Source organism: Copadichromis virginalis, linkage group LG1 (assembly GCF_057382275.1).
Source record: "Copadichromis virginalis isolate Kocher_CV1m ecotype Utaka linkage group LG1, C_Virginalis_male_GT1.1, whole genome shotgun sequence".
Lineage (NCBI taxonomy): Eukaryota > Metazoa > Chordata > Actinopteri > Cichliformes > Cichlidae > Copadichromis > Copadichromis virginalis.
Genome location: NC_140618.1, coordinates 17160474 through 17175049, shown reverse-complemented (window position 1 = coordinate 17175049; position 14576 = coordinate 17160474). Strand labels below are relative to the sequence as shown.

At 41.4% G+C, this 14576-nt stretch overlaps 1 protein-coding gene across 1 annotated transcript; it reads right to left on the bottom strand.

Annotated features, from left to right (window-relative positions):
* Nucleotides 1-7212: 7212 nt before the first annotated feature.
* rcn1 (reticulocalbin 1, EF-hand calcium binding domain) lies at nt 7213-14133 on the bottom strand. Its single transcript, XM_085452849.1, has 6 exons — nt 13622-14133; nt 11717-11910; nt 11416-11594; nt 9394-9454; nt 8571-8770; nt 7213-8213 (listed from the first exon to the last, which is right to left on the bottom strand). Exons 1-6 carry the CDS (start codon nt 13846-13848, stop codon nt 8106-8108), a joined length of 969 nt encoding a protein of 322 aa, XP_085308975.1. The 5' UTR covers nt 13849-14133; the 3' UTR covers nt 7213-8105.
* Nucleotides 14134-14576: the final 443 nt, after the last annotated feature.

Genomic DNA, 14576 nt, shown 5'->3' with positions numbered 1-14576 from the left:
CACTGACTGCCCCCTTATACGCAGGCTGGGCCCCAAAATGCACACATGCACATGCTTGAGTTCTTGCTGTACATAATAGCCTGCAGTTTAGAACAACACTTTACACCTTTTATCCACATGATGGCAGTGTCATCCTTTCTCGTCTTGCAAATGGAACTTGTACTCAGAGTTCTCGACTGTGACTGAATTCATATACTGTTTATATTTTACCACCTCAGCCTGAAGATGTCCAATTTATTCTTGCATGTTGAGTATCAGTACAGACTATATTTCGGTCCATGAAATATACATGGTTTCAATAGAATGTGTGTTTTTCAGCTTATCTGCAAATCTAGAGGAAAGGCGATGGGATGATTCAGCTTCAGAGGGTGTGTTAATAAAATATGACTCAGTGTGGGCAGAAAGTGTTGTTGCATGGCTCATAGTATGTTTTAACTGTTATCAGTGTGCTCGCATATGGAAAGCACAGTGTACGTTTAAAGAAGACATTTATCCAACAGAAGCCCAAACAGGGTACAGTGTGTACCTGCTCTTTTCACGGCAGCCCTTTTACACTTGACGAATTAACAAAGATTAAAATGCCTTTCTCCTACTTCAGGGTCACAGATGGCTCATTTGAAGTGCAGATTCAGGTTGTTTTCCAATTCCCATAATGGCAGGGAGGTAGTATCTCTGTGATGTTTTTTTCTGCTTCTTAATCCAGTGCACTTTGATTAAGAAGGGCTCGTCTTTGTTCTTACTCAGCGGGGGTGTTGTGAATTGCTGGAAGATCAGACGGACAGAGTGAAAGACAGAGCTGAACATTTTACTCACTTCAGTTCACTCTTTACTGGATATTGGCAAGGCTTTCCGGAGCAAGAGGTTCTGATGCTTTAAATGTCCTCAGTCTTTACTACCAACGACTATCACACTCACTCAGATCTGTGCCCTATACACTGATCTTCTGCATTTCTTTGCGGGCATGTGTATTACCCAAACAACACAATAAATGTTTGCACTCAGTCCCATCCTGCCAAATGTTACCCCCAGTCTGAATGCATGAACACACACATAGGCGTACACACACTCGCTCGCGCACACGCCACCAGATGCCCCCTCAGCTGTACTGCTGGCAGTTTGCCTTTAAGGGGTGTCGGCATGGGTAATCTCAGGTGACGTACACCTGGTAAGGCACAGCCCAAGACATCTGTAGGACAGCAGGCCTGCTAGCTTCACAGCCTCCACAACCACATGCAATGTCCCGAAAAGGTTTCTATCAAAAGTAAAAGTTATTTAAATTCACTGTCACAAGGAAAGCAAAAGAAAAAGGTGCATCTTTTTCATGATTTAGTTGTATGGAACAACAAGCTGTTTTTTGTAGTTGGTTTAAAAAGGAGTGGTCTTATTTTTCACTATGTCATTCGGTGAAGTCCCAGGTGCTTCCAACATCAGCATACATTTCCCGCTGCGTTTCTTTGGGCCAAAAGACGTTATTTAACCTCCAGGAACTGGAAAGGTCAGTGCACATGTAGCACACACAGGCTCTTAGGAGCCCCAAGGGATTGTTAACAAGGTCAACCCTCCAGAGAGACAACTCAGAAGGGTTACAAGGAGGCCCGCATGCAAAAACAATGCTGTGCCAACAGGAGGCGCTGTCAGGTAATGTTCACATGTTAAGTGAAGCATGCTGTTAGTTTTATTCCCAGACAGCTTTCTCCCCCTCCCTTCAGGCTAGCTCTCTGGTGCAGAGCTGCTGCTTCACAGTCTGAGGGGGTCTAGGGGTTCTTGGGGGTATTCCCTGTAGTAAAGCAGGGAGCCTGAGGGGCTCTGGTATGTAGGAGCTTTGGGAATGCAGAGGCCTTGGGGGGCCTGGAGCTCAGATGGGGCCTACAGGGTAAACTTTCTCACTCAGGGAGCAGAGATGGAGCAGATACAGAAAGACAGCGAGGGGAAAACACCTTGAGAGGAGTCTGTTAGACATACAGGCAGCAGCCGGAAAGATCCCATGAGGGTACACAGACACGGGAACAAACACACACTTACGTATACCCTAACCACAAACCAATATGTGGGACAGCAAGGAGAAGCAGATAGGACGTTTTATGTATTCACGTTCTCATCAGAAATTTCATCTTTTATCTTCCCATCATTTCTCCCTCCTGCTGTCTCTTCTGTGCCACGGGAAGATATTAACCTCTAACAGGATTAGATGTGTCTCTATCATGTGATCTAGAAGCTCACAAACCAACTCATGCCCCCTGGGGGAACAGTGGGATGGGAAAGACCTTGTCTCCCCTCTCCATCCCAAAGGTATCCAGATGCTGGGACATGGGGAGAGAAACCCACAGAAAGAGAGATGAAAATGTCGACAAATGGAGCGAGAGAGTCATTTTGTCCAAAGATATCAAGTCTCACGGGGACAGCATTGTCTACACCCTCACTGTGATGAATTTCAAAACAACTCAACTGCGGGCCACTTTGCCCGCCTTTTAATTAAAACTTGAGAAGTTCCTCTCAGCGTATATCATGTGAGATATGCTGCAGCTTGCCAGAATGTGTGAGTGACTGAAGAAGCCATTTGAAATCTGTTTGAAACTGATTTCGAGTCTTCCTGACCTCAGTCCAAAGGGCTCCCATTTCTCCTGAGGCAGTTACAATTAGTTACCAACTCACTAAGTTTATGGTTCCTAAATTGAAATATATTGCTCTTTAAAGCCTTCTCTCTAATTGTGTAGTCATTAATTGCTGATTCCCTATCTACACCGTGTTGATGGGCGCATAAAAACTCATGGTGATAGATGAGCGCAAGTGCAGTTCACAAAAAAAAAAAGTCAGGGTGTACGTCTTATTCATCCTCACCACCACTAGGAGGAGTAAAGTCCTCGGATAATTCTCTTTGGTAAAAGAAAAGATACAAAAGTCATTGTCCATAAGTAGAAACACATTTATTAGCCCACATTTACAATTAAATACAATCACATGAATTGGATGACAGACATAATGGCCTTTGCATGAGGGCAGTTCCCTCAAATCAGCCTAGACAGGAAGGAAAAAATATATTTCTGCAGTCATCTGGATGTTTGAAATGTTTTCACACACAAACAATTCCTCACACAAAGGCTGTTTGTACATATTAGCCTGAATAAGTCTGGTGGAAAAATCCTGAATACCTTTATTTATTTATTTATTTTTGGCCAAAAAAAACCCATCAAATAAAGACATGCTGAATGTTTTACATAGTGGAAAGACTTAATTGTGTGATTTAAGTGAGACTGAGGATGATTGGATGTTTTAATGTTCATTATGACAAATGGAGGGATCCGCTCTTTCAGTGAAATGTCCATTTCTGATGAGTTCTTCTAGAACAGTGATTGTGGGAAATTTCATCTGGTGAACAAGAAACTGAATAAAAAAAATTTGTTTAAAGTTCACAAGTAGGTGGTAATGCCTGGTACATTTCACTGTAGTTAATGTAAGCTAAGGTAAGTTCATGTTGACTGGACACTTTATATATGTATATTTTTTTCCATTAGTACATCTATCGACTACACAGCTTGTGTAACCAGGAAGTAGGTGCGATACTTGTATCAAACAATAAATAATCTTAAGAACAATGTTACTATTCTAAATGTTATGTATCTTTTTAACAACATCTTTGTTTACAGCAAATGTTTAGCCTAATAAGTACAGAAATTAATATATAATATTGTTTGAGCTGTCACATTAAGCCACGTATCATATCTATATGAAAAAAAATAGTTGGACTTTTTTCGCCTTTATGCCTGTTATTATATAATGGGCATAAAGCTTGTTATGAAAGCTTCAGAACGGGATGGGTCAGATGTCCCAAAGATCATTATAAACAACACCCTGGGCTATAAATCCCCAGGGTGGAAGGAACAAACACAGGACATAATAATAGACAAAGATGAGGGAGCGTACACTTGGATGAAAAATAGGGCATCGTGATTATGTGAGTCAGAGAGGAGCAGGGGAGCTAAGGGGGAATTGGATGCTATGCGTACTTTGTTATGGTGGCTGTTTAATTGTAGCAGTCATTTTGGCTTTGGAGCTGTTAATTGCTGATATGGAAATAGAAGTGTGCTATAAAAAAGCTCTTTAAGAGGAGATTGTTGGTGGACACTTGGAAATTGTATTGGATCGGAAGGGTGGGTGGGGGTGAGGTTGTAGACATTAATATGGTGCACTTTATGACCCTCCTCTCCCACTGTCTCCACCCTGTTTTCACCCAGAGGGCTCATTATTGTCAGAGGAGAGGAGCTGATCTACGCACACACTCATATGAGAGCCGTCTGAAGGCATTAATGTGCACACACTCCCCCAGTGTGAATGACTAGAACCTATCATAAACAGCAGGAGCAGACCGTTAAACATGGCCGCTAGGCAGGTAGTCCACGCCCCGCCCCCCCAGTCCCCCATCTTGTTCATGCAAACACACTTTTGGTTCTTTTACATCTCTGTGCACCACTAATACTTGTCCACCTTCACTCACACATTGGCTCAAGGACATAGATGCACCCTGACACATGACAACCCTCATATGGTATCTGGAGGAAGTACATTGAGTAACTTAGTGCAATTATTCAAATGTATGAAGCAAGACTGACTCCACACTCCTTAGCAAAGCAGTAGAGAAAATATTATGTTATCTAACAGAGAAAAAAAGAAGAAGCAGATAATACAGACACCTCCGCTCTGAACCTTCCTCAGAGCTGGACCTGTTTTTTTTTCTTTTTGACAGATAAAGAAATTCATGTATTCTTGGATGACTGTACAACTGGAGCCATGCCCATGTTTGTTAGCCTATTTCAACAAATTCTTATGGAAAAAAGCAAAAACCAAACATTCTTATTGTTAAGTTATTTAAACCTGAAAAAAAAGCTCTCAAGTAATTCAAACCAGAGTAAAAATATCAAACATGACTTGGATATTTGGAGGATAGTTTTGTAGCCATTTTTGGCTTCTAGTTTGAGAGTGAAGAAGAAGGAGGTCTTTCATTAGAACGGAATAAAACAGCCCACACATACATTGCTCTGTCCCTTGTTCCTAATGAGCTTTATCGCATTGGTCCCGCTTGACTTGTCTTGCTAACTGGCACACATATATCCATATGTTCCACATGAGCAAGCAGAGGGGACAGGCTGGGTGGCAGAACTGCTTTCTCAGTTACATCTGAGAGTTTTACTGCAACAGCCAGGAGCAACAGCAAGTCAGCTTAACTCCATGTCTGCTTTCCATGTGTGTGTGTGTGTGTGTGTGTGTGTGTGTGTGTGTGTGTGTGTGTGTGTGAAGTCTGTAATTAGTCCTGAGAAGTGTTAATAGTGTTAATAGCGTTAATAGTGCGCTTGTTCCTGATGTTCAACGAATAAAAAAGTTGAATCCAGACTTGAAAAGTTGAGTTGCCTGGACGATTAGCTGTCTTCATTGGTGAAGCTATAAAGACAGGCAGCATTCAAACACAGGGACGTTTTACAGAGGTTAGGAAGGCAAGCCCCCCAAAAAGACTGACAAATAAATAAATATTGCAGCACAATAGGAAAGAAGTTTTGAGAAACTCAGTGGTGTGTTTAAAAGTATTACGTGTTGTATGTAGGCTGGTGTCCAGTCAGTGAAACAGATGAACACCAGTGTTCACCTGTACCTGTTACCATTTGTAGCAAGGACACAGAGAGAGCACGACACCATGTCACACTGACAGTGGAAAATTTGTATTTTAACTGGTTTTCTACATGCATAATGATTTTTATTAAGTTGTGATGATGATGCTGTAAATAAATGTAAATGTTGACCATTCAGAAACTGCAGAAACCCAGGATTATGTTTGAGGTTATTAATTTAGCTAGTAGTATTAGCTATATGAATTCCCAACCCAATACATTTAAGCATTTAGACTTCTACCCATCCTCTTCTGCTTATCCTTGTCAGGGTCGTAGGGGGGCTGGAGCCTATCGAGGCTACCACAGGTCACTAGCCTGGCGCAGGGCTAACACAGAGAGAGGGAGACGATTCGCATTCACATTCACATTCACATCTATGAGCAATTTAGATTCACCAACTGCATGTCTTTGGATTGTGGGAGGAAGCCGGAGTAGCCGGAGGGAATCCATGCAAACGCGGGGAGAACAGACATAACTCCACACAGAAAAAAAACCCCAGCCAGGTGGTGGAATTGAACTCAGGACCTTCTTCTAGTGAGGCGTCAGTTCAATCGTGTCACAGTGCTGCATTTAGACATAGTTAACCTAAAACTGCGGTTTGCCTTAAATGAAGTTCAAACTGTGTATCAGAATGAGGAAACGTGGTTATTTAAGTGATTTTAAGTGTGGCATTGTTATTGGTGCCGCTATTTTGGCACTTACAAATATGCAGTCTGTGGCAAACCCCTGAGTAAAAAAGCCTTATTGATGCCACAGATCAGAGCCTCTGATCTGATTCAGAGGAGAATGGCCAGACTGCTTTGAGCTGATGAACAGTAACCCGAATAACCACTTATTACCAAGGTATGCAAAAGAGCATACCCAATTGGAAAAGTCTAACCTTCAGGCAGGTGGGGTACACCAGCAGCAGACCACACTGGATGTCACAACTAAGAACGGGAAGGAGAATTAGGGCCATTCTGATGGCACAAGAGATCCAAGTCTCTATTGGGAAAGTCTAACTAATAAAGTTCAACTCACTGCTGAAAGCCCTTTAACTCAGAACAAACACTGAACAATGTGAAATAGCTGGCCTCTAATAAGACGTGTCATATTTAACTCAAACACAAATTAAAAGTGCAAGTAACATGGAGTAAAAAAGAAAACGCATTTCTACATGTGTGGAAACGCATAGCAACTGTAGTTGGATACATTTTGTGAGCATGTGCAGTTTCTAATGCAGGTTTGTGCCTGTGTGGTATGCAAATTATGCAACTTGGGATTGGGATACATCAAGACAGGGAAAACATTAAAGATTTTTTTTTAAAAGGTGTGTGTAAGAGTGAGCGTGGGTGTGTGGGGGGATTGAGCAACAGTGTCCTGATCATTTACTGACATTTATTTTCACACACACACACACACACACACACACACACACACACACTACATTGTTCTAATAATAATAATAATAATAATAATGATAATAATAATAATCCAGGTTGATAGGTACAATGCCAAGACAAGGAATAAGTCTTTGGAGTGAGGTAAAAGTAAGCAAGAACTTACTCGTGAGAAATCAAGGAAGGGAGACTTTATTTCCACCCATTACATATTCAGTAGGCCTTAGCCTAATTGACCTTAAAATCAGACAGTTGTAAACAGATAAAGTTAAAAATGAAACATCAAAAAGTGAAAATGTGAACACTGAGCACACAGTTGGCCTTACGTATACCAATAAATACATTTCAAACTAAATGTGGAGAAACATTTTTTTCACAGGCTACACTAAAACCAAATGCGTGCAAAAACCATGCCATTAAACATCAGTAATCAACAATTCTTAAAATACTTAAAGGATATAAAAAGTCTTTAGTTAACAGGACAATAAAACTGTAAACAAACAAACGAAAAAACTAAATTTGTGTTGTCTGTTTTTCTGAAAAGGAAAAGACCTTTAGTAGAACACTATATTCCTCTCAAACCTAAAGTTCAGAAGCAATTTAATAAATAAATAAATTCAGAACAAACGTTCTGAGCTGTGGTTTCACATTAGCATCAAAAATTGTTCCCATGTCTGACAATACTAAGCTTTGACAAGTTTTGTTACAGACTATCTACACAAATCTCTGAGGCAATGAATCTGGCGATTCGGCTGGAAGGCACCATTGTTGGAAAGTAAGTCCACGGGGTCTGGCTTTGCTCCTGAATGTCAGAAGCACAACATCGATACGAAGACTGAAACAGACCCACAGAGTTAGTGGTAGGATCGACACTCGTGCGTCCTCTCATTTGGTACAATGTTGGTTTGAAGTCTAACAAACTGACATCTGTCCCACTCTTACTGTCACTGTGTGTGATTGTGTCTTTGTAGACCAGCGCGCCACACACACACACACACACACACACACACACACACACACACACACACACACACACACACACACACACACACGAAGCTGCAGTGAGAGCTCAGAGCTCGTCGTGGTTCCTGGTGAGGTCTTCTCCATAGTTAGTAGCCTGACTTCCCACAAACATGTTCCAGTTCTCGAGGATCTCCTCTTTAGTCAGCATCTGATCCTGATAAGGGAGATAGAACGTGTGAAATATGATGATTAAAAAAGCTCTTATTTAAATGTAAACAAAAACACTCTCCCGAAAGCAAAAAAACACTCAAGTGAAGAATTCTGCTGTGAACTGAAAATACACAAATACGAAATACACCAATAAAGAAAATTAACTTGTTTGCATGCCGTCTCTGTGCCTGCACTCTGGCGGCCCGTCCAGATCGTACACTTACTTTTGCCCTCTGTCGGCTAGGACGGGTTCCAGCTCGTACCCGGTGACTCTAATGAACCCTGTGTTGACAAGCTCTCACATCCACAAGGGCACAAGCAATAGATATGAAACCATATCAACATAGCTCTAACAGTATACCTTGTCCTGATCAGACTCGTACACCAGATGTCTGGCCTCCGCCTGTGCATGATCATAGTCCTGTGGCATGATCCAGTGACGGATTTCATCCTGGTCCATTTTTCCATCTTTGTTCAAGTCTCGGAAGTCAGAGAACTGTTCCCTCTCAGTCTTGACCCACTCTGGTTCTGGACCACCATCCTCATGTGCAAACATGTCCGCTGAAACCCAAAGAAATGATGAAAGAACATTTGAATAAGACATTTCGACATTTTTTTAGTTTGCATTTAAAGAGAACACACAATTTACACCTTAAATACACTCCTGGTATAAATTCCTACAGAAATGGCATACACACAATGTACACTATTTCACATGCAAGCTTTCCAAAGCAAACACCAATGACACTGAAGCTCTGAACCCTAACATCCATCTATAGTGGAGGTGAAGTTTAAGTCCTGTTATTTCGGCAGAGTTGTCATTTCAGTGCACTGATAGAAAAATCATCAACACTAAATGATTCATAATTAAAGAACTGTGCACACATAATGCTATCAAGAGGACATGTACATATTTCGTATTTCTAAAAAGAGCTGAAAAGTTCCTGCAAACTCCTGCAACACTTTAAAATCCACTTTTTCCAGTGATTAGGGGATTGAGGCAAATTGTTGAAATATTATATTATGCTCCTTATTCACATTCCTGTTCGTCTTTGTATGCTTCAAATTGTCAGTGTGTGTTTTAAAAACACTGAGTGGTATATTGTTAGGTTCTAAGTAGATGTTTGAGTGCTAACGGGTTTTTATTTTTTTACCAATTGCTTTCAATTTTTGAATTAACTCACCGATATACTCGTCCTCATCCACATGCCCGTCACTGTTCCTGTCAATGTCCTCCAAGGTTTCCTGCATAGAGAATGAGTTAATAATATCATTAAAGGAAGACACAAGGGTCCGTCAACTATAGAGGAACTTTCACTTTGAGTAATAGAAGAGAAACGTGCAGCCCTGGGGTGGAAAAGTGAATTTATAAGATTCTGCTCACAGCTGGGCCGGCAGAGTGACACAACAATACAGGACTACTGATGAGTTGCACTCAACAATGATTTACCCTTTTCAGCAAACACTTGGTTCCACTAGATTTATCTGTAACATACTGGATCTGACAGTATGTGAATTTGGCTAACTGGTTAATTAAAGGGAAGGGAGTTTAAGTATCTCAGGGTTTTGTTCGTGTGGGGGTGGCACTTGTAGTGATGTGGATGCTGTAGTGATCTGAACATGAAAGCAAAGCTGTCAGTTTGGTTCCTACTCTTACTTATGGTCACGAACTTTGGGTAGCAACCGAGAGAATGAAATCTTGGATACATGATGCAGAGACTATTTTCTTCCAAAGGGTGTTCGGGGTCCCCTTTACAGACAGGGCAAGCAGCTTGGCTGTTCTGGAGTTACTTAGATTAGAGCTGCTACTCCTACATCTGTGCAGGGTCAGCAAAAAGAGATTTTTCTCCAGTGTAGATCTTTAGAAACACTGAAAGGGTAAGATGTTCTCCGTTTTATAAGGATGCAAAAAGGACACGACAATTCACAGCAGTATAATCGGTATCATAATTAAAACCTATGTTCTGCTATAAAATCTTGTCTTTGCTTGGAAAATAACATAATGGGTTCAGCAATGAACTAAAGCATTTTATATGAGCTTTCTTTCACATCAAACAGTTTCAGATCACTAAAACTGACCCTTTCGTAACTCTTTTTAGGTTGAAATTCAGAAATTCTCTTAATGGTGTGTTAAAAGGAAGAAATGAAGACCTACATAAACACCACCAGATACATCCAAGTTTTGCTTCCTGACTAGTTTTCCCAAATTCCTAATCAATAACTATGCCTCCTTGATTATTCACATCTCTCTGACTTAACTACGACCGGTTCTGTTCTGTTTTCTTTGGCCAAATACATGTGAATGCTCATGGAAAGTGTTACGCTTCAGAATGAAAGATTTCTCGTCTGCCAAATTTAATCTACTATTCTTAAGGACTGGTATTGTTCCACGTTTGCAGTGTGCAGGAGCTCTCTGGTGCCAATAGTAGATGGCAGCAACACAAGCAGTTTGAAGGTAGAAATGTGAAGTGTGTGTAGGGTTCCAGTTGGCGCTTACCAACTTCACGTTCCTCCCTGATCCTGCACAGCAATCTCCTTCAGTTATTGTTCACGCTAGCCTACAGCCACATCCTTTCTAATGTTTTTCCTATGATCGCATGTACCATCAGTTACTCATTCGTTTGCATAGTTTTAGAAAGATCAGTGTTTCTGAAAAATTCATTGTAAGTATAAAGTATGAATGCAGCATGTATGTATGTGTAACTATCATGTTAGCTCTAGCCAGATTCACCACAATCAGTGAAGACACCCCTGGCTGAACCGTTCTTTGGTAACATTCAGCAACATCATAAAAATGAGAGATTAATAATTAACTCTGTCAAATGGGTAGTACAAATTTTATGAACAGAGCAGCATAGTGCATCACTGCTAACATTCGCCACCCCACATTCCACGAAGCCGAATTTATATTTAAAGATTGAGTTTTAAATGGGACGGTCGGTTTGTCCCACTGGACCTGTTCCCAAAAAAATATATAGGAACTCAATCATTTCTGGGCCAAGTTAAAATTTCATTAGGAGGTTATTCAAATGTAGCACATTTATTTAAGTAGCGAGATCAAACACATGGAACAGAAACTCAAAACTCTTGGAATTAAATCATATTTCTTATTAGGCAGACGTGCTCTTACTTTTGGGAACGTCACTTCTTTCAGGTCTGACGTGCGTACTCCTTACTTAAAGATCATGTGAACACAAAGGGCTTACCAGAACCACAATATCCTTCATGTGTTCGAACTCCTCAGGGTGGAGGAAGGCTGTGAACTCTTCTCTGTCTGCTGCCAGGTCCCTGTTCAGATCAGCTGCTTTAAACCTCCTCTCATCACGAGGGAGCATCTTCTTGAAGCTGAACTGGTCCGTGGCATCTTCAAATTCTTCCGGGTTGGCTAAGAGGGTGAAAAAAAAAAAGATGAATAAAAAATGAATCAGGTTTAATAGCCATGTAATACTTTAATACTAAAAAAAAATAAAAAAATACACCATGTGTCTTGAACTAGTGAGCCCATACCGAGGTAGTATCCATATGTGGCTTGTTTGTACTCATCCCAGGAAATCTTATTGTCCTTATTCAGGTCATAATCAGTCCACACCTTGGCTACATTCTCATACACATAACGCTTCTGGACGCGCTTTATCCAAGCCTTGAGTTCAGCTGTGGTGATGTAGCCGTCTGCATCGCTGTCTATTCGGTCCACAATTTTTCTGTTGGGCAGGGGAAAAGACCGATATTAGTGGTATATTAACTAGATCTTATAGGCATATATAGGCAACATACAGTGTTGTGCAAAAATACTGACTCAGCCCCTCATTTCTTTATATTTTGGTTGAAAATATTTATTTATTGAAATGTGCAGAGATTTGCTGAAATTCAATATAGAAGGCAAAAATTGAGGTTTTACAATTTAAGAAGTTTAAAAGTCAGTATTCGGTATGGCAGTGTTTATTCTTCTTTAAGTAGGCTTCAGGGCCAATTCTCCAGGCTTCTTGAAGAACAGTCAAAGCTCTTATTTGGATGTTGGCTGCTTTTTGTAGCGTTCTCTGTCAAGATGATCTCACACAGCTTCAGTAGTGTTGAAGTCCGGGCTCTGGGGAGACCAGTTCATGACTGATAATGTTAATGTGTGTTTTTCAGTCCAGGTATGCTTTAACCGCACTGTCATTGTGTTTGGGATCATTGCTATACTGAAAAATGAAGTCTTGCTGATAGGATGCTTTTCAGATGGTATTAGATGGTGGATCAAAACCTAATGGTATTTTTCTGCATCAGTAATTCTGTCAAGTTTGACAAGGTCCCCAACACCACCGGCTGAAATGCAAATGCAAACCCTGACCCTCTAGTCCTGCGTCAAGTCTTCGGTTGATTTTTGTCCTTTTTCTTAAGAACATAGGTTTCAGATACCGTTCATCTGCTGTAATTAGTCCTTTACAGGCCTGCTACTTCCTTTTTATTGTTCACAGATTGTCCACTTCGTGCTTTCTAACGCTTGAATGATTCACATTAGTGTTAAGTGATTAAACAAACAAACAGACAAAAATAAAAATGAAAATGAAAATAAAGGAATGGACTAAAAATTGGGGGGGGGACAAGACAGATGTCCAAAGAAAAACTTTGAAAACCAATTAAATGTAAGAAGGAAAGTATAAAAGTAAAATATAGAGTGACCGAAGACTTTAGTAATGAGATACTGATTAATGACAGGCTGGATTAATAATTAATAAATAATTAATTTCCTACAGGTAATGTGGATTCATAGAAAGGATTTCTGAGGGAGGGGCAGGCAAACCCAGGTTAGAAAGCTAAAAACTGCAGTGCATCTGTGGTGTATTCTTAGACCTGGGCTGCCACGTTGTGATATTACAGGGGTCCTCCCTCTTTCAAGACAACAAGCAGGAGTTTTATGGACTAACTTGCGTCACATGGTGCCAACTTGTCACTGCAGCAGTGGCAGAAGAAAAAAAAAACGTTTAATACTTGAAGAATCCTGCCAACAGAACCAAGTGGCACACTGAGCGTGCCCTGCAGTTTTGTACAGAATACCTACATGCAGAACTTCGGCCATTAAACTTTCCTTAAACTTCACCCCCATAAATGAATCTTTAATGAGTATTTGTAATTAAGATTTCTGCAGACTATTAAGTGTACAGTGTGTGCAAACAGTATGGGTGCCATAATAAAGCAGGAGTGCTTTCACAGGCACATGTTCCCATGTTTTTAAATGTTTAGTGTTCTTAGTCTGAACAGTTACACGAAACGGGCTTCAGCGGCAGAGTGTGTGATTTAAAACAAACAAACAAACAAACAAACACAAAAGCTCCAACCTGTCCTTCGAAATCCCACCAAGCCTGTCACTAACTTCACTTTCAGATACCAAAAATCAGCTTATGTGGCAGAGTGCTGGTAGCATTTCCTTACCCGAGCTTGTCCTTGCTCTCTTCAGGGGTGAGCTGATCAAATGTTTTGGCCTCCTCTTTGCCCAGAAAGGCCTCATGGTCATACTGGAAGCTCTTATTGTCTTCGTGGGCTTGCCTGCTTAGCTCTGGCTCATGATGAACTCTCTCTTTTCTCAGCGTCGGCTTGGTCTGCGCCACAGCGGCGCAGAGGAGCACAGCGCACACGAAGCTGAAGCTGAAGCCGGCCATCAGTCGGGGTTCAAGCTGACTTCTCTCAGAAGGCACAGCGATCTCCGAAACGGGCCTACAACACCACAACACACAATGATCAAGCGGCTGTGTAGCTCCTTTCACTGCTGGACCGCTAAACGCCGACTTTTTGTCCTGTCTTCAGCGGCGGAGCGCAACAATGTTGCAGCAATGTTCAAACACCCTCAAAACGCAACCTGCGCCCGCAAACAGGTCCTCTCTGAACACCTACACTCCTCCCCGGTTTAGTCAATCCTGTCCCTTATCCCAATGAAAGGGATGCAACCAAACAGGGATTTCCTGCCGCCTTACGTACAGCCATTCACAGACTCCGTTTGATTCAGGCCCCAGCCTCAACCACTGCCAGAATATCCCCCATTGGTCCACGGGATGTCGGTAACACGAGAGGGATTCCGGCGCCACGTTGCAAGCTGACGAACGACCAGAGCAGGAGAATCAACGTGGGTCAGCGAGCAACCAGTGAGAACGGGAGTAACACACACAGTTTTAGGGAACTATTTAAGTGTTTTCTGCCAACTTGTAATAAGGTGCATTTGAAATGAAAAGGCTGTGTGCACACAGCTACGCTGATGTACAGGGATATAAATAAACCATTGCTGTCTAAAAAATCATCAGTCACAAGTATGCAGCTCGCTGCTTCAGTGTAAAACGTTTAAGGTAAAACATGCTGGAACTGATTTCAGTGTTTGATGTTTGTTTGAGGGTAA

What these genes read in the sequence shown, in the direction of transcription:
- rcn1 (XM_085452849.1), bottom strand. Translation starts at nt 13,848, where the DNA reads ATGGCCGGCTTCAGCTTCAGCTTCGTGTGCGCTGTGCTCCTCTGCGCC. An exon ending in CACATATGGATACTACCTCG is followed by an intron (nt 11,595 to 11,716) that starts GTATGGGCTCAC and finishes TCACCCTCTTAG; the next exon opens with CCAACCCGGAAGAATTTGAA. An exon ending in TGAAGGATATTGTGGTTCTG is followed by an intron (nt 9,455 to 11,415) that starts GTAAGCCCTTTG and finishes TTCTCTATGCAG; the next exon opens with GAAACCTTGGAGGACATTGA.